The 20,517-nt window shown below is 45.8% G+C and overlaps 1 protein-coding gene across 5 annotated transcripts; it reads left to right on the forward strand.

Annotated features, from left to right (window-relative positions):
• The first annotated feature begins 31 nt into the window (after positions 1-31).
• On the forward strand, positions 32-20,502 carry ddx58 (DEAD (Asp-Glu-Ala-Asp) box polypeptide 58). Of its 5 annotated transcripts, none has more exons than XM_029117769.2 (23): positions 32-52; positions 1,125-1,263; positions 1,907-2,038; positions 2,751-2,932; positions 3,563-3,713; positions 5,410-5,589; positions 5,785-5,925; positions 6,113-6,272; positions 6,403-6,496; positions 7,303-7,467; positions 7,809-7,971; positions 10,060-10,161; positions 10,325-10,482; positions 13,122-13,257; positions 13,456-13,604; positions 14,167-14,266; positions 14,369-14,542; positions 15,379-15,527; positions 17,326-17,472; positions 17,997-18,069; positions 18,620-18,708; positions 19,685-19,826; positions 20,049-20,502. In XM_029117769.2, the coding sequence occupies exons 1-23, from the start codon at positions 47-49 to the stop codon at positions 20,066-20,068; spliced, it is 2,952 nt and encodes a 983-aa protein (XP_028973602.2). In that variant the 5' UTR covers positions 32-46; the 3' UTR covers positions 20,069-20,502. The 5 variants fall into 5 exon arrangements, with proteins under 5 accessions (XP_028973602.2, XP_028973603.2, XP_028973604.2 ...); XM_029117770.2 differs by having other exon boundaries at positions 20,052-20,502; XM_029117771.2 differs by having other exon boundaries at positions 5,410-5,577.
• The last annotated feature ends 15 nt before the right edge of the window (positions 20,503-20,517 follow it).

A 20,517-nucleotide genomic window follows, 5' to 3' on the forward strand; every position in this document is an offset into this window, starting at 1 on the left:
CTGTGTTCAGTATAGAGTAAGACAGTTATGAGAATTGTCTGTTACAATGTTGGTAAGGGTGGCAAAAGTTTCTGATTACCAATGTATCATTTAGGTGGCATAAAAAACAAACCAAATTGTGTTCAAAAGTGTTAACAGATATTCCAAATGACGCTTTCCTTATAAAAAAAAAGTATTTTTCAAAGTCTGGATAGGATTTCTCATAATTTTCCCTAATTTCGACATATCGAATTATATCTGCAACCGTGGCCTCTGATCTGTGGCAAGCACATAGGCAGGGCTGGTTATAGGGCCACCAACCACTGGGGGACCCCAAATCATTTTGCTTCTGTTCCTCCAAAAGGCTAGAGCCTGCACTGCTCGAAGGCATCAGCTCAAAGCCCTTGTGCAGTAGGCCAATCTGACTACCACAGTTATCTTTGCAGGCAGCCGAACCGCGAGATTGATGCACTAGCCTGCTGAGGTCAAGAAGTCCTTGCAGCCTGCTGTGATGTTAGCCAATACGCCTTGCTTCCCCGACATTCAGCAGTTGGTGCCACTATCAAGGCTCGAACCTAGATTGTGGTGGTCAGCTTGCTACAACAGAGTTCGCCTATTAGATCGCCGCGTCACCTGGGTGGAAGGGATGATGTACACATTTAGTAATATTTCATTAGTAAAGGTCTTGAGTGATTTCTGGGAGCAATTGTAGGGTTAGTGGCCCCGCTCACGGGAACAACATATTTTTTATTTCAGCCATTTAAGATCTCAAACTTTCCGTCATGGACCGCCTCAACGCTCAAAGAATTTAGCTGAAATTACTACTATCCAAATTATCGCGGCTGACGATAGCCTAATTCCTGCAAGTTTAAGTTAATTTAAACAGAAACCAGCACACCAAGAAATGAAACTTGACCAGCTCTCATGGGAGTGTTCCTACATTTTCGTTTTGTAACGTGTTGCCAGGCAATTTAGAGACTGCAATTTCGGTTTCGTTTCAGCTGGTTGGGGAGTCTTTCCACCTCGGTCCCAATAGCATAATTTTGAGATTAAGGAAGGAGATGCCAAGGAAGATGGCTTACATGACTTACTGAATATCTTGTTAAGACGAGTGACTTACCGTGTTGTTGTTGTTTTATTTACAGATCGCTGTTAAATATCTGCGCCATTTGTTTATCATGTACGAGGTGGAGAAATCCAATCTGAAGCGGTGCAGTGAATATGTTGTTCAGGTTTTACAACCGTCCTACGTCAGAAACTTCATGACAGCTTACCTTGATAGAGGTAATTCACTTTGTTGTGTTGCTGTACTAGCTACTTTTACGTCTGCATTTGTCATACCTGCTAGCACACGTAGTTGAGAAGTCGTCTTTCTGATTCAGAAGTATACTGTAGATTATTATATGTCTTTCTGATTCAGAAGTATACTGTAGATTATTATATGTCTTTCTGATTCAGAAGTATACTGTAGATTATGTCTTTCTGATTCAGAAGTATACTGTAGATTATTATATTTACATTTGCTATCGTAGAGTTAATTTGTGATAGGAGTTCTCTCCTTATTTATTATGTTAAGTTGTATGTTGATGTTTTTTAAGATGGCCTGTAATATGTATTATATTGTCATTAAATAATATATATGCTGAAACAAGATTATTTTGCCCAGTAGACAGTTTTGTTAACAGGAAAACATAATGAACGAAAATCAATTTGCAATTGAGAACGATGTGTGCGTGTTTTATCTGTCTGTCTGTGTGTGTGTTTCATTTGCCCGTGTGTGTGTATGTTTTATGTGTCTGTCTGTTTGTGTGTGTGTGTTATTTGTCTCTCTGTGTGTGTTTATGTGTCTGTCTGTGTGTGTGTGTTTTATTTGCCTATGTGTGTGATTTATGTGTCTGTCTGTGTGTGTCTGTGTTCCATGTTCCAGAGATTGTAGAAAGGATCCTCTCAGAGGAGACCAGGTCTGTGACATCAGCAGTCCAGGTGTTTCTTGACCAGGTGTGTCTTTTAGAAGAAGAGGGGTGGTTCCAGGCCCTTCTAGACACCCTGCAGGCAGAAGGTAAAGGTCAAAGATCAACTTGTGTGTGTCCTAGAGGAAGAGGGATAGGTCCAGGTGCTGCTTGATGTCAGTTTGTCTCTTTGCACATTTAGTACTGCCATCATACTGGCATTTTTACAGTTGTTACATACGCATGTCTACCTTGGGGACTTCATTGCTGCTATCTCTGCATCCCGGTTGCACATGCTACCTGACTCTTACAATTTGCCTCAATTGCACATCTAGAATGACATTTAGAATTGCCATTTGTACCCACATTAACTCTTATCCTTCTTGTTGTAACATCCACTATACTTAATACTTGTAAATACTTGTACATTTTCTGCCCTGCTCTATTTGCACTTCTGGTTAGATGCTAACTGCATTTTGTTGTACTGTACTTCAATGTTCAATGACAATAAAGTTTAATCTAATCTATAGATCTAATGGGTCTAACATGGAAACATAATGTTTAAAGGTCATACAGATCCTGTTTGTTTTGTTACGAGGCCATAATGTTTGTTTTGATGTTACCAGGTGATAATATTTGTGTTTTGTTACCAGCCTATAATGTTTGTGCTGTTGTTACCAGGCTATATTATTTTTGTTGATGTTAGCAGGCTATAATGTTTGTGTTTTTGTTACCAGGCTTTAATGGATTGTGCTGTTGTTACCAGGCTATAATATTTGTGCTGTTGTTACCAGGCTATCATGTTTGTGTTTTTGTTACCAGGCTATAATGGATTGTGTGAGGCCCTGGAGAAGTGGGACTTCGAAGCCCTGGAGAACACCAGGCCGCATCGAGTCCTCCTGGACCGTATCGAACCCTCCTTTACCAAAAAGATCAGACCCAACGAACTCCTGGGGCACCTCCGGGGCTGCCTCCTACCCAGGGAGTGTGAGGAGATCCAGGCAGTGAGTTCTGGAGGGAGTTAATGAGGAGCAGGGGGAGGCTCTACTGAAAGTAAAAGGTCCCATTCAAGGGGCCTTTTGGGATGTGTCAGTGGACCTCCGACGGGCAGGCTGCATTTCACAGAGATTGTCGTTTTCATTTCCCTGTTAGTATAATCTGCTGGAAATGTGTAAAACATCCCCGTAAGTAGCAAGAAAAGGAACCAAGTAGCTGCGTTAGTTTCCTTTCCAGCCCAACAAACGATCTGCTAGCAGGGCCGTTTAATCTCATTCAGAAACATTCAATGTTTTGAAACTCGTCCCTTTATAGATTTATAGTGCGCTCAGGGGGTTGCACCTTTTTTCCAAGCCACGCCCCCTGTCATGGTCGTTCTTCCTGATAGATTCGCTGTAAGTTTCCATGCTGTTCTCGTAGGTCAAATGCACTCAATAAATGCTATGTGTGAATTGTTCATCCTGTGTTTTGTGGGCTGAAATAAAAGATCCATGACATTTTTAAGACACACAGAAAGCTTCTTTCGGTCATATTCTGTGAAAACATTAGTTTTCCGGCCTCTTTAAGTGGTCTTGAAAATTTTTACTTATTGCATTTATTAAATGTATTGCATTTATTAAATGTCATTGTTGTGGTAGATTAATTCTCAGAAAGGGCAGATTGCGGCAGCAGAGAGATTGACTGAATGTCTGAAGAGGAGTGATAAACACAACTGGTTCAAACTGCTGAAGACGGCGTTGTACGACTGTGAGCAACACGCTGCACTGGAGCTGCTGGACCCCGATACTGGTAGGACACACCCACTGTAGGACACACCCACTGTAGGACACACCCACCTGAGACACATTACAAAACACACTCATGTTAAATACTTCACCTGAGACACATTACAGGACACACCCACGTTAAATACCTCACCTGAGACACATTACAAGACACACCCACTGTAGGAGACACCCACCTGAGACACATTACAAGACACACCCACGTTAAATACCCCACCTGAGCCACATTACAAAACACACCCATGTTTAAATACCTCACCTGAGACACATTACAGGACACACCCACGTTAAATACCCCACCTGAGCCACATTACAAAACACACCCATGTTTAAATACTTCACCTGAGACACATTACAGGACACACCCACGTTAAATACCTCACCTGAGACACATTACAGGACACACCCACGTTAAATACCTCACCTGAGACAAATTACAGGACACACCCACGTTAAATACCTCACCTGAGACACATTACAGGACACACCCACGTTAAATACCTCACCTGAGACACATTACAGGACACACCCACGTTAAATACCTCACCTGAGACACATTACAGGACACACCCACGTTAAATACCTCACCTGAGACACATTACAGGACACACCCACGTTAAATACCTCACCTGAGACACATTACAGGACACACCCACGTTAAATACCTCACCTGAGACACATTACAGGACACACCCACGTTAAATACCTCACCTGAGACACATTACAGGACACACCCACGTTAAATACCTCACCTGAGACACATTACAGGACACACCCACGTTAAATACCTCACCTGACACACATTACAAAACACACCCACGTTAAATACCTCACCTGAGACACATTACAGGACACACCCACATTACATACTTCACCTGAGACACTGTACAGGACACACCCACGTTACATTTACAATCAACAAAACCACATCAGCAGTTGTAATACCTCCTTTTCCACGCTGCAAACCTGTGACCTCCTGCCCGTGACCCCTGACCTCCTGCTATTGACCTGTCCCACCAGCTGCTTCACCCTAGACCACAGGTGTCCAAACGATTTCATGGAGGGCCAGGTGTTTTTGTACCTAATGATAACCAAGACAACGAGGTCAGAGTAGATCCTAATCAATTAGTGACCTCGTTAATCAACCAAGGTAACAGCAAAACCTTCAGACACTCGACCTTCTGTGAACCCGGATTGACCCCTGTCCCATTGACCTATGGATACCTGCCATTTAAAGGTCAGGTTCTGTTGTCATGGGAACATGGTCCTGAACCCGGTCCTCCTACCTGGGGTGTGTCACCTGGGGATGGTGTTCCTGACCTGGTTGATACAGAAGTCGAATGAATGAAGCCTCCCCCACAACAACAATAATAACATAGAACAATGATGACAAACAACAATAATAACATAGAACAATGATGACAAACAGCAATAATAACATAGAACAATGATGACAAACAGCAATAATAACCAGGTGTTTTCGGGACCCTGGACAACACAACCTCCAAAACGTTAAACCCCTGTCACACAAAATCAGATCAGCAAGCAGCTGACGCCTAGAATGTCCAGGTCCTCCTAAGCAGAGCCGTCATTCACTACACTGACAACCTCCTGGAGGACGTTAGTATCACACGGTCAGCAGGGTACCACACACACGCTCTGTAGCCCTCAGGTGATCAGCTGTTGTGTCCACTCTCCAGAGTCGTCAGGGTCAAAGACGGAGGAAGGCCACGATGAAGAAATGGACACTGAAACCATGACAACCATCTCCTTCCAGTACAGAGAGGAGTGTGATGATGATGATGAAGGGCTGCTTAAGAGCGGCAATGACATGACTCCCTCTGAAACCCTGTCCATCCCTGCAGCAGGTGACCGATCAGGTGTTTGTTGAATTCCCAAGTTTTACATTCTTTAATCCTGGTTCACTGTTCTAAACTCAGTTCTGCATGTTTCATTCTAAATGGTCTGTTCTCGAGTTGTCCTGCAGGGGTCATGTTTCATTCTAAATGGTCTGTTCTTCGTCTTCCAGGGGTCATGTTTCATTCTAAATGGTCTGTTCTCGATTTGTCCTGCAGGGGTCAGCGTCACTGGAGCTCAGGAGCCGATGAGGGACGGAGAGAAGGACAGGCAGGGAGAGAAGAAGCTGAGACACTACCAACGAGAGTTGGCGGATCCTGTCTTCCAGGGACACAACACCATAATCTGTGCTCCTACAGGTTAGACACACAAACACACACTCTTTTAAACTGGAGGCTTAGAACAGTACAAGCGATATTACAGAGATGTTGGTTTACTTTACGGAGGTATCATGCAGGTAATGCTTTCCACTGCTGGACCAAAACAGCTCAGTAACATCTGTCCAGGCCCGTCTGTTATTCCCAAACTGGTCCGGTTGTCTCCTAGGCTGTGGGAAGACGGTGGTTGCCTTGGAAATCTGTGAGCAGCACCTGCAGGCCAAAGGGAAGGAGGCCAAGATCGTCTTCATGGCAACCAAGGTGGATGTGTTTGACCAGCAGTATAAACTCTTCAAGGATCACTTTCTCCAGAAAGACCCTGACGTCAGGTAGGTTTGACACACACACACACACACACACTTTTAGGTTTTAAGATCAAGGTGAGGACCAGCAACATATTACCATTAAAATATCTAACCTTAACCTCAATAATAGTTTTTGTTTGTTTGTGCGTCTCAGAATCGAAGGCTTCTGCGGTAACCAGGAAGACACACTTTCAATGACTGTCATCATGGAGAACAATGACATCATAATCTTAACCCCTCAAATCCTGGTAAACACACACAACCGATGTGACCTTGAGCAAGGCACATATCCCCACCATGTTTCACTGTCCTGCCTGTCCTTTGATGTATATAGTAATCCTTTCTGGTGGTTGTGACACCTGGTTGTCGCTACACTAGAATCTAATTGTAACAGGTGAAAGAAGACACCTTTACACACACAGTTTTCAACCATTTTATCTGATTGTTTTATGCCTTGTTATTGCTGTAAACCCCAAAATTTTTCTGACATGTGGAATACAGACACAACTCTGTCATGTCATCAACGTGTTGGAATCAATCTAAGCCAGGTTAAAATGTTCTCCTTGTCCTGCTCCTCTCAAGGTGAATGGTTAAAATGTTCTCCTTGTCCTGCTCCTCTCAAGGTGAATGGTTAAAATGTTGTTCTCCTTGTCCTGCTCCTCTCAAGGTGAATGGTTAAAATGTTGTTCTCCTTGTCCTGCTCCTCTCAAGGTGAATGGTTAAAATGTTGTTCTCCTTGTCCTGCTCCTCTCAAGGTGAATGGTTAAAATGTTCTCCTTGTCCTGCTCCTCTCAAGGTGAATGGTTAAAATGTTCTCCTTGTCCTGCTCCTCTCAAGGTGAATGGTTAAAATGTTGTTCTCCTTGTCCTGCTCCTCTCAAGGTGAATGGTTAAAATGTTGTTCTCCTTGTCCTGCTCCTCTCAAGGTGAATGGTTAAAATGTTGTTCTCCTTGTCCTGCTCCTCTCAAGGTGAATGGTTAAAATGTTGTTCTCCTTGTCCTGCTCCTCTCAAGGTGAATGGTTAATATGTTCTCCTTGTCCTGCTCCTCTCAAGGTGAATGCGATGACACAAGGGGAGGTCCCCTGTCTGTCCTGTTTCTCCCTGTTGATTTTGGATGAGTGCCACAACACCACAGGAAAACACCCCTATAACATGATAATGAGGTCCTACCTGGACGCCAAGCTGGACTCTGGCCAGAACCAACGACGCCTACCCCAGGTAGAGTGTCCTCTATTATATTCTAATATAAGCTACTTTATTTAACTTTTCCACTACATTCTACTATATTCTGCTCTACTCTTCTGCTGTATTCTTCTCTGCATTAATGTGCTCTGTTGTATTTTAGTCTTTTTGGCTTTTTCTACAGTACTCTTCATATCTATTTTACATTTTCTACTTTGGTCTTTTTTTTTCTATTCTCCTTTATACTGCTTTGTCTTCTATTCTGATGTACTGAATTATACTCTACCCTGACACACTGCTCTCTTCTTCTGTCTTCTACTATACTGTTGTGGCCTACTGTTTTCTAACGGACCTCATTTTACTCTACTCTCCTGTAGATTGTGGGTCTGACTGCATCGGTGGGAATTGGCTCATTCAAGAACCAATCAGAAGCTGAGGACAATATCTGCCAGTTGTGTGGTAATCTGGATGCCCGTGTTATCTCCACCGTACAAACACACATCGACGACCTGAGGCACTATGTACACACCCCCGAAAAAGGTACAAACACACATCGACCTGAGGCACTACGTACACACCCCCGAAAAAGGTACAAACACACATCGACCTGAGGCACTATGTACACACCCCCGAAAAAGGTACAAACACACATCGACCTGAGGCACTACGTACACACCCCCGAAAAAGGTACAAACACACATCGACCTGAGGCACTATGTACACACCCCCGAAAAAGGTACAAACACACATCGACCTGAGGCACTATGTACACACCCCCGAAAAAGGTACAAACACACATCGACCTGAGGCACTATGTACACACCCCCGAAAAAGGTACAAACACACATCGACCTGAGGCATTATGTACACACCCCCGAAAAAGGTACAAACACACATCGACCTGAGGCACTACGTACACACCCCCGAAAAAGGTACAAACACACATCGACCTGAGGCACTATGTACACACCCCCGAAAAAGGTACAAACACACATCGACCTGAGGCACTACGTACACACCCCCGAAAAAGGTACAAACACACATCGACGACCTGAGGCACTACGTACACACCCCCGAAAAAGGTACAAACACACATTGACCTGAGGCACTACGTACACACCCCCGAAAAAGGTACAAACACACATCGACCTGAGGCACTACGTACACACCCCCGAAAAAGGTACAAACACACATTGACCTGAGGCACTACGAACACACCCCCGAAAAAGGTACAAACACACATCGACCTGAGGCACTATGTACACACCCCCGAAAAAGGTACAAACACACATCGACCTGAGGCACTATGTACACACCCCCGAAAAAGGTTCAAACACACATCGACCTGAGGCACTACGTACACACCCCCGAAAAAGGTACAAACACACATCGACGACCTGAGGCACTACGTACACACCCCCGAAAAAGGTACAAACACACATTGACCTGAGGCACTACGTACACACCCCCGAAAAAGGTACAAACACACATCGACCTGAGGCACTACGTACACACCCCCGAAAAAGGTACAAACACACATTGACCTGAGGCACTACGAACACACCCCCGAAAAAGGTACAAACACACATCGACCTGAGGCACTATGTACACACCCCCGAAAAAGGTACAAACACACATCGACCTGAGGCACTATGTACACACCCCCGAAAAAGGTTCAAACACACATCGACCTGAGGCACTATGTACACACCCCCGAAAAAGGTACAAACACACATCGACCTGAGGCACTACGTACACACCCCCGAAAAAGGTACAAACACACATCGACCTGAGGCACTACGTACACACCCCCGAAAAAGGTACAAACACACATCGACCTGAGGCACTACGTACACACCCCCGAAAAAGGTACAAACACACATCGACCTGAGGCACTACGTACACACCCCCGAAAAAGGTACAAACACACATCGATGACCTGAGGCACTACGTACACACCCCCGAAAAAGGTACAAACACACATTGACCTGAGGCACTACGTACACACCCCCGAAAAAGGTACAAACACACATCGACCTGAGGCACTACGTACACACCCCTGAAAAAGGTACAAACACACATCGACCTGAGGCACTACGTACACACCCCCGAAAAAGGTACAAACACACATCGACCTGAGGCACTACGTACACACCCCCGAAAAGGTACAAACACACATTGACCTGAGGCACTACGTACACACCCCCGAAAAAGGTACAAACACACATCGACAACCTGACGACCTACGTAAACACCCCCCAAAAAGGTACACACACATTGATGACCTGAGGACCTACATACACACCCCTCAAAAAGGTACACACACCTGACACAGGTTTTCAGTTTGAGGTTTAACTAGTGGTAACACACACATATATAGGCAAATTACAAAACTACATTCATACTTGCTTCCTGCTTGAGAATTTAAAATAAAGCCTAGCAACCAGAGGGCCCCATAGAACTGTCTGAGGCGGTTCTCAAACAGAACCTGAGGAAATCCATGTCTTCATTAGGATCTACTAACAGTTGTTCTGGCCACTTCCTCTTTCCCCTTCGAGGTGCCGTTTTATTTGTGTTTATTTGTGTTTTATTTTTTTACTTTTTTTTTTTGTTTGTGTGTCCTGACAGATTTCTACCTGGTACCAAAGAGGCAGGCAAACCCATTCACCAGGATTATTTATGACATCATGGCCAAGATCGAAGGCCTGGCCAAGAGGGTCTACAACATAGGTACGAAACTATCCTGGCACCTTCCATGCATGTTGATGGTGATTCTGTGTTATTAACATTCAAATGTTATACACCTATGCACAACAGTAGAACAAAGGCAATACAGAAACTACAAGATGAGTAGCTGCTCATTCTCTGTCTTTCTGTGTCTCTCTCTTCCCAGAGTCTTTGTCCTCTATAGAGAACCGTGACTATGGCAGTCAGAAGTATGAACAGTGGATTGTAGATGTCCAGAAGAAGTGCAGGGTTCTCCATTTGAAAGACCAGCAGGAAGAAAGCAGAGTCTGCCGGGCCCTTTTCAACTATACGGAACACCTGAGGGTAGGTCACAGTAACCCTTCAGGGAACCTGGAGTTACAGACATTCTGTTTTCCTCCTACAGGGATCCAGGAGTTATAGACATTCTGTTTTCCTCCTACAGGGATCCAGGAGTTATAGATATTCTGTTTTCCTCCTACAGGGATCCAGGAGTTACAGACATTCTGTTTTCCTCCTACAGGGATCCAGGAGTTACAGACATTCTGTTTTCCTCCTACAGGGATCCAGGAGTTATAGACATTCTGTTTTCCTCCTACAGGGATCCAGGAGTTATAGATATTCTGTTTTCCTCCTACAGGGATCCAGGAGTTATAGACATTCTGTTTTCCTCCTACAGGGATCCAGGAGTTATAGACATTCTGTTTTCCTCCTACAGGGATCCAGGAGTTATAGATATTCTGTTTTCCTCCTACAGGGATCCAGGAGTTATATACATTCTGTTTTCCTCCTACAGGGATCCAGGAGTTATAGACATTCTGTTTTCCTCCTACAGGGATCCAGGAGTTATAGATATTCTGTTTTCCTCCTACAGGGATCCAGGAGTTATAGATATTCTGTTTTCCTCCTACAGGGATCCAGGAGTTATATACATTCTGTTTTCCTCCTACAGGGATCCAGGAGTTATAGACATTCTGTTTTCCTCCTACAGGGATCCAGGAGTTACAGACATTCTGTTTTCCTCCTACAGGGATCCAGGAGTTACAGACATTCTGTTTTCCTCCTACAGGGATCCAGGAGTTATAGATATTCTGTTTTCCTCCTACAGGGATCCAGGAGTTATAGATATTCTGTTTTCCTCCTACAGGGATCCAGGAGTTATAGACATTCTGTTTTCCTCCTACAGGGATCCAGGAGTTATAGACTTAATCCATGTTTTCCTCCACCAGGGAAACCGGAGTTATATACATAATGTATTTTTTTCTCCTTCAGGGAACCAGGAGTAATTGACATAGTTAATGTTTTCCTCCTTCAAAGGTCTTGGGATTATGCACATGAATAATGTATTCCTCGTTCAGAGAATCACGGCTTAGAGACAGTCAGTCTCTTCATCTACCTTCATCTCTCCATCTAGCTCCACCTCTCCCTCTACCTCCACCTCTCCCTCTACCTCCATCTCTCCCTCTACCTCCATCTCTCCCTCTACCTCCACCTGTCCATCTACCTCCACCTCTTCATCTACCTCCACCTCTCCCTCTACCTCCATCTCTCCCTCTACCTCTACCTCCATCTCTCCCTCTACCTCCACCTGTCCATCTACCTCCACCTCTTCATCTAGCTCCACCTCTCCCTCTACCTCCATCTCTCCCTCTACCTCCATCTCTCCCTCTACCTCCACCTGTCCATCTACCTCCACCTCTTCATCTAGCTCCATCTCTCCCTCTACCTCCATCTCTCCCTCTACCTCCACCTGTCCATCTACCTCCACCTCTTCATCTAGCTCCACCTCTCCCTCTACCTCCATCTCTCCCTCTACCTCCATCTCTCCCTCTACCTCCACCTGTCCATCTACCTCCACCTCTTCATCTAGCTCCACCTCTCCCTCTACCTCCATCTCTCCCTCTACCTCCATCTCTCCCTCTACCTCCACCTGTCCATCTACCTCCACCTCTTCATCTAGCTCCACCTCTCCCTCTAGCTCCACCTCTCCCTCTAGCTCCACCTCTCCCTCTACCTCCACCTCTCCCTCTACCTCCATCTCTCCCTCTACCTCCATCTCTCCCTCTACCTCCACCTCTTCATCTACCTCCACCTCTTCATCTAGCTCCACCTCTCCCTCTACCTCCATCTCTCCCTCTACCTCCACCTGTCCATCTACCTCCACCTCTTCATCTAGCTCCACCTCTCCCTCTACCTCCATCTCTCCCTCTACCTCCATCTCTCCCTCTACCTCCACCTGTCCCTCTACCTCCACCTCTCCCTCTACCTCCATCTCTCCCTCTACCTCCATCTCTCCCTCTACCTCCACCTGTCCATCTACCTCCACCTCTTCATCTACCTCCACCTCTCCCTCTACCTCCATCTCTCCCTCTACCTCTACCTCCATCTCTCCCTCTACCTCCACCTGTCCATCTACCTCCACCTCTTCATCTAGCTCCACCTCTCCCTCTACCTCCATCTCTCCCTCTACCTCCATCTCTCCCTCTACCTCCACCTGTCCATCTACCTCCACCTCTTCATCTAGCTCCATCTCTCCCTCTACCTCCATTTCTCCCTCTACCTCCATCTCTTCCTCTACCTCCACCTGTCCATCTACCTCCACCTCTTCATCTACCTCCACCTCTCCCTCTACCTCCATCTCTCCCTCTACCTCCATCTCTCCCTCTACCTCCACCTGTCCATCTACCTCCACCTCTTCATCTAGCTCCACCTCTCCCTCTACCTCCATCTCTCCCTCTACCTCCATCTCTCCCTCTACCTCCACCTGTCCATCTACCTCCACCTCTTCATCTAGCTCCACCTCTCCCTCTACCTCCATCTCTCCCTCTACCTCCATCTCTCCCTCTACCTCCACCTGTCCATCTACCTCCACCTCTTCATCTAGCTCCATCTCTCCATCGACCTCCATCTACCTCCATCTACCTTCATCTACCTCCATCTCTCCATCTAACATTAGGTTCTCCCCATCCACCCCCCTCCTGCAGAAGTATAATGACGCACTGATCATAAATGAAGATGCGAGGACCAAGGATGCTTTGGAGTACCTGTCAGCCTTCATAGAGCAGGTGAAGAACGCCGGACATGACGACACGGAGAGACAACTCACCACTTACTTTGAAGGTACCGTAAAATGCCTCTCTGTGGTTTCTGTTATGTGGTCATTATTCCCTGCTGAACCTAGTCAGAGGAATCCACTGTTGGTCTCTGGAGAAAAGCCCAACTGCTAGACTGTATGTGTAATGTTGGGACAAACCAGTAATAATTCTCATTATAAAAAGTCAGAGCTGATGTTCGCCCCCCCCCCCCCGCCCCCCTCAGGTTATCAGGGTTTACTGCGTAATCTGTCCACCGGGGGGCAGAAGGAGAATCCTAAACTAGCGGAGCTGCAGTTCATCCTTGAAGAGCAGTACCGCCACAACGAAGAGACGAAATCTGTCCTGTTTGTTAGGACCCGGGCCCTGGCGGACGTAAGGGAGTGTGTGTGTGTGTGTGTGTGTGTGTGTGTGTGTGTGTGTGTGTGTGTGTGTGTGTGTGTGTGTGTGTGTGTGTGTGTGTACTGGTACAATAATGACATAAAATACACCACTAGCAGAACGAAAGCACAAGTTTCAGCAGGTATGTTTGTTTACTGTCGACGCGTCCTAATCCCCACAACACTTAGCGGCAAAATCTGATATTGGTTTGTTTCGCGTTTCACCGTGAATTTATCCCGTGAGGAATTAGATCCACGTCCAATAAGACCTGTTTAGTTTAGGGTTAACCCCAGCTCAGAGTTTTCATAACCTTGTAAATCTCTTCAGGACAAGGTGACGTTTTGGATGAATTCACTCTGCTGAAAAAGCATTAGCATAATGTAGTCAAAGATATTGTTGCCTTGTCCTATAGAAATGTAGCATGTTTTCCAAACGCTGAGGTGTGGGCCTACACGAAACACAGACCTTATATGGACCTAAACATCCCCTATGGAAATGAATGGTGTAGAAATGTATAGAAACGCTTTTCAATTTCAGTAAATTCTGATTGCTGCAGGCCCTGAGGAAATGGATAGAGGAATCTGATTCGCTGAAGTTCCTGAAACCAGGAGTCCTGATTGGGAGGGGGCGCAAGTCCAGTCAACTTACTGGCTCAGGTTTGTGTGTTTTATGAGGGTGCAATTGTGTCTTTAATTGTAATATAAACAATATATTTTATTACAAATGTGAATTCAAGTAACTTCATTGTTCCTGTCCAGGGATGACACTGACATCTAAAAAGGGGGTGTTGGACTCCTTTAAGAACTTGGACAATCAGAGCAAGATCCTAATCGCTACCTCTGTTGCCGATGAGGGCATCGATATCCCACAATGCAACCTGGTCCTGATGTACGAATACGTTGGCAACGTGGTTAAGATGGTCCAAGTCCGAGGTAACCAGTCAGATGGCCAGCCAGTCATCCAGTCGGTCAGATGGCCAGCATGTCATCCAGTCAGTCAGACGGTCAGATGGCCAGCATGTCATCCAGTCAGTCAGACGGTCAGATGGCCAGCCAGTCATCCAGTCAGTCAGACGGTCAGATGGCCAGCCAGTTATCCAGTCAGTCAGACGGTCAGATGGCCAGCCAGTTATCCAGTCAGTCAGACGGTCAGATGGCCAGCATGTCATCCAGTCAGTCAGTCGGTCAGATGGCCAGCATGTCATCCAGTCAGTCAGACGGTCAGATGGCCAGCATGTCATCCAGTCAGTCAGACGGTCAGATGGCCAGCCAGTCATTAAGCGTGGGAGGGCACAGGGGAGTAAGCCTGGGTTTTATGTGTATTGCAGGTCGTGGCAGGGCACAGGGGAGTAAGCCTGGGTTTTATGTGTATTGCAGGTCGTGGCAGGGCACAGGGGAGTAAGCCGGGGTTTTATGTGTATTGCAGGTCGTGGCAGGGCACAGGGGAGTAAGCCTGGGTTTTATGTGTATTGCAGGTCGTGGCAGGGCACAGGGGAGTAAGCCGGGGTTTTATGTGTATTGCAGGTCGTGGCAGGGCACAGGGGAGTAAGCCTGGGTTTTATGTGTATTGCAGGTCGTGGCAGGGCACAGGGGAGTAAGCCTGGGTTTTATGTGTATTGCAGGTCGTGGCAGGGCACAGGGGAGTAAGCCTGGGTTTTATGTGTATTGCAGGTCGTGGCAGGGCACAGGGGAGTAAGCCTGGGTTTTATGTGTATTGCAGGTCGTGGCAGGGCACAGGGGAGTAAGCCTGGGTTTTATGTGTATTGCAGGTCGTGGCAGGGCACAGGGGAGTAAATGCCTCTTGATCTCAGATAAGAAGGAGATGATCGATAAAGAAAAGCACAACATGGAGAAAGAGAAGATTGTAGAGAAGGCCGTGAAGAACCTACAGGCAGCCCCTGAAGACATGCTGCAAAAGGTGTGTACAGCCCACATCACAGGAGGATGGGGGCACTTCACTTGGGGAGGACAAGCCCACGCATGTACAGTATCAAGCATAGTTTCCATTGACTGGAACATATCAAGGATCGTTTCCATTGAACTCTGATAGCAGGAAGTTGTTTACCTGTGATAGAAGGAAGTTGTTTACCTGTGATGTCAGGACGTTGTTTACCTGTGATTGCAGGAAGTTGTTCATCGTAAGAGAGCTGTAATGGATTAGGCATAATTTCATTCCAGTGCCCAAGAATATTACAGTATTAAATCAAACTGATTGATGCTCAGAGATTAAGTGCTCTGTCTCTTGACAAGTAAACACAGACTGTCTGACACAATACTACTTCCTGTCTGTGATACACAATCAGTAACTCAACAATTGAATGATAATATTACTTCCTGTCTGTGCTACACAGTCACTAACCCCACAACAGGAGAATAATTTGTCATAAAAGTAAACAATTCCCAAATGTCCTGATGTGCTGTAATTTCATCTTTTGCAAGTATGCCTGAAATATTCTCTTTGTACGTTTATTGTCTGTGGACTTTATTGTAATGTCGTTCTTTAACCCGCTCTCATATCAGCAGACTGCCATACACACCACTTTTGCTTTGTTGACCAGTAGGTGGCATCAGAATGTCTTCCAATAACAACCTCATACACTATAGATGTATTTTATTTAACCATCTTTACAATGACAAAGGCGTTCAGTCGAGGTCAATCACGGTAGAAGTCTGAGTGTGTTTTTTCTGGCGCATAAGGACTCTGGCCTACACTGCTTGATTGAGCCAGCAGCATGGTCAGAACCAGAACGGCAATGAGTGCCAACAAGTCCGCAAGGAGTTGCTGTGATGAAGCAGGGATCACGAATCAGACACCAAAATTGGGGAATCAAAATCGGACAGTCTGTGGTAGACATGACGACAGTCTGTGGTAGACATGACGACAGTCTGTGGTAGACATGAGGACAGTCTGTGGTAGACATGACGACAGTCGGTGGTAGACATGACGACAGTCTGTGGTAGACATGACGACAGTCTGTGGTAGACATGGCGACAGTCTGTGGTAGACATGACGACAGTCTGTGGTAGACATGACGACAGTCTGTGGTAGACATGGCGACAGTCTGTGGTAGACATGGCGACAGTCTGTGGTAGACATGGCGACAGTCTGTGGTAGACATGGCGACAGTCTGTGGTAGACATGAGGACTGTCTGTGGTAGACATGAGGACTGTCTGTGGTAGACATGAGGACAGTCTGTGGTAGACATGAGGACTGTCTGTGGTAGACATGAGGACTGTCTGTGGTAGACATGAGGACTGTCTGTGGTAGACATGAGGACAGTCTGTGGTAGACATGAGGACAGTCTGTGGTAGACATGAGGACTGTCTGTGGTAGACATGAGGACAGTCTGTGGTAGACATGAGGACTGTCTGTGGTAGACATGAGGACAGTCTGTGGTAGACATGAGGACAGTCTGTGGTAGACATGAGGACAGTCTGTGGTAGACATGAGGACAGTCTGTGGTAGACATGAGGACTGTCTGTGGTAGACATGAGGACTGTCTGTGGTAGACATGAGGACGGACATTGTAGGGCTACTCTTCCATGTGCTTCACACCAACCAGTTCTGCCCTCATCAGCCTGCTGTTATACATTAAAAGCCTGTCCGACTGTCCACCTGTCTGTATCTCTGCCTGTCTGCCTGTTTGGCTGCTGGTGTGCCGGTCTGTGTCTGTGTTGTGGCGTGTCTTTAAGTTAATACGTGTGGGTGTGTTAGATTGACATATTCCAGCGTCGGGACAAGATCTTCCGTGACATGGAGAAGTGCATTGTGGAGAGACCCCGTACTGAGGGAAACTACGAGCTGCTCTGCTCCAAGTGTAAGAAACACGGCTGTTTCACAGAAGATATCAGGAAACTCCAGGTTGGGATCTACACACACAAATAACACACACATTCTCACATAGACACACACTCTCACATACACACTCACACAAACACACACACTCTCACACACACCTACACGCACAGAAAAAGTTTGGAATTGGGCAGAACATGTCAGGATGTAGCAAATGTCTTATGTGTTCTCTCTCTCTCCCCTCTCTCCCCTCTCTCCCTCTCCTTTACCCTCCTCTCCCTCTCTCTCCCCTCCTCTCCCTCTCTCTCCCCTCTCTCTCTCCTCTACCCTCCTCTCTCCCTCCCCTCTCCCTCCTCTCTCTCTCCTCTCCTCCTCTCTCCTCCTCTCTCTCCTCTACCCTCCTCTCTCTCCCCTCTCTCTCTCCTCTACCCTCCTTTACCCTCCCCTCTCTCTCCTCTCTCTCTCCTTTACCCTCCCCTCTCTCTCCTCTCTCTCTCCTCCCTCCTCCTCTCTCTCCTTTACCCTCCCCTCTCTCCCTCCTCTTTCCTCTCTCCTCCTCTCTCTCCTCTACCCTCTTTTCTTTCTTTCAGGAGTGTCACCACATCGTGATGGACAGGGGTTTCTTCACTCGAGCGAAGACCGAACCTCACCCTAAACCCAAAGGTGTGTGTGTACACGGTGTGTTGTTTACCTGTGATGGCAGGACGTTGTTTACCTGTGATGGCAGGACGTTGTTTACCTGTGATGGCAGGACGTTGTTTACCTGTGATGGCAGGACGTTGTTTACCTGTGATGGCAGGACGTTGTTTACCTGTGATAGTGAAGATTTCATGCTTTTATGACTGTTATGGCATTAGGGCTAGGGTTTTGGGGGCTAGGGTTGTGGGGGTTGGGTTTGTTGGGGTTTTGAGGGCTAGGGTTTTGAGGGCTAGGGTTTTGGGGGCTAGGGTTTTGGGGGCTGGGGTTGTGGGGGCTAGGGTTGATATTAGGTTAGTTTTAGGGTGAATGACTTTAATATCAGTTGTTGGTCTTCAGTAATAGTGTATCAGAGAGGTTGCCTTCAGAGACTGTGTGTTATGTACTGTTATGTACTGTGTGTTATGTACTGTTATGTACTGTGTGTTATGTACTGTTATGTACTGTGTGTTATGTACTGTTTTCTAACCCTATTTTCTTCCCCATTTTTAACATTTTTCACCCTTTCTGTTCTTAGGTTTTAATGGCCTGATTAAGACTAAGAAGCTGTTCTGTAAACACTGTGGGTTTGATTGGGGCATCGTGGCCTCCTACAACACCATACCGGTACAACCCTAACCCTAACCTCTGGTCAATCACCCTAACCTTAACCCTAACCCTACAACACCATACCGGTACAACCCTAACCCTAACCCTAACCTCTGGTCATTTACCCTAACCTTAACCCTAACCTCTGGTCATTTACCCTAACCTTAACCCTAACCCTACAACACCATACCGGTACAACCCTAACCCTAACCTCTGGTCATTTACCCTAACCCTAACCTCTGGTCAATTACCCTAACCTTAACCTCTGGTCAATTACCCTAACCCTAACCTCTGGTCATTTACCCTAACCTTAACCTCTGGTCAATTACCCTAACCCTAACCTCTGGTCAATTACCCTAACCCTAACCTCTGTTCAATTACCCTAACCCTAACCTCTGGTCAATTACCCTAACCCTAACCTCTGGTCAATTACCCTAACCCTAACCTCTGGTCATTTACCCTAACCCTAACCTCTGGTCATTTACCCTAACCCTAACCTCTGGTCATTTACCCTAACCCTAACCTCTGGTAATTTACCCTAACCCTAACCTCTGGTCAATTACCCTAACCCTAACCTCTGGTCAATTACCCTAACCCTAACCTCTGGTCATTTACCCTAACCCTAACCTCTGGTCATTTACCCTAACCCTAACCTCTGGTCAATTACCCTAACCCTAACCTCTGGTCAATTACCCTAACCCTAACCTCTGGTCATTTACCCTAACCTCTGGTCAATTACCCTAACCCTAACCTCTGGTCATTTACCCTAACCCTAACCTCTGGTCAATTACCCTAACCCTAACCTCTGGTCATTTACCCTAACCCTAACCTCTGGTCAATTACCCTAACCTCTGGTTAATTAAACTAACCCTAACCTGAAGGGGCTGATGGGGCTCTGATAGTGGTTCTGATGGGGGTTTTGATAGTGGATTTGATGGTGGTTCTGATTGGGGTTTTGATAGTGGTTCTGATAGTTGTTGTGTATTATCCCCAGGACCTGCCTGTCATAAAGATTGACAGCTTTGTGGTGAAGAACTGTGTCACAGGGCAACAGAGATACTACAGGAAGTGGAAAGAGGTTGACTTCACCATTAAAACTTTTGATCTTTCTGAGATCGTTACCAATTGGATACCATGTGAGTCTATGTGTGTTTGTTTGAGTCTGAGTGTGTGAGTCTGTGTGTGTGTGTCACTGTATTATGTTTCAGTAATAAGATTTGGGGTCATATTTAGGGGTTAGGGTAAATCGAAATACATTTCGGTCTCCAAAAGGACTTCACAAGTATAACAAAACAACTACTTGTGTGTTTTGTACTTCTGTGTGTGTGCGTGTGTATAATTACTGTGTCTTTTCTCAGTAGTACCCGAAGAACAGTAGGCTGTGAATCACCTGGAGAGGAGACACTTTGAGAAGACCAATGTAACTGGCTTATCTCTTGGTCTGTCTGACTCAGAGTGAAGGCTGACATTTGGCTATGTTCAGGGGCATAAGTCTCAGTTGCTCAAATGATATTTCAGACACCACCGCCACAATTTTGACAACATTTTGGATAATAGTTGCCTTTTATTTTAATTTAATTTTAATGATTGTTTACTTGTATTCAGTGTGCCTGAATAATTAGGATCCAGCTCCTCGTTGGTTCGCTCCATGTTTATTGTTTTTATCTTTTAAGTCGTACTTGTTTTTGTCAAATTTGTTTGGTTGTCTATCTTAAGCTTTTAAATTGATGCCCATATTTTAAACACATTATTGACACTATATAATGCAGAAATATGTTTTTAGAAAGTATTAAAAAAAAATGTACGATTATCCATGATCTTCTTGTT

Source organism: Esox lucius, chromosome 24 (genome assembly GCF_011004845.1).
Source record: "Esox lucius isolate fEsoLuc1 chromosome 24, fEsoLuc1.pri, whole genome shotgun sequence".
Classification (NCBI taxonomy): domain Eukaryota; kingdom Metazoa; phylum Chordata; class Actinopteri; order Esociformes; family Esocidae; genus Esox; species Esox lucius.

Excerpts from the sequence above, each read along its gene's own strand:
- ddx58 (XM_029117769.2), top strand. Across the intron at positions 5,926-6,112 it reads CATAATCTGTGCTCCTACAG|GCTGTGGGAAGACGGTGGTT; the intron begins GTTAGACACACA and ends GTTGTCTCCTAG. Across the intron at positions 6,273-6,402 it reads CAGAAAGACCCTGACGTCAG|AATCGAAGGCTTCTGCGGTA; the intron begins GTAGGTTTGACA and ends TGTGCGTCTCAG.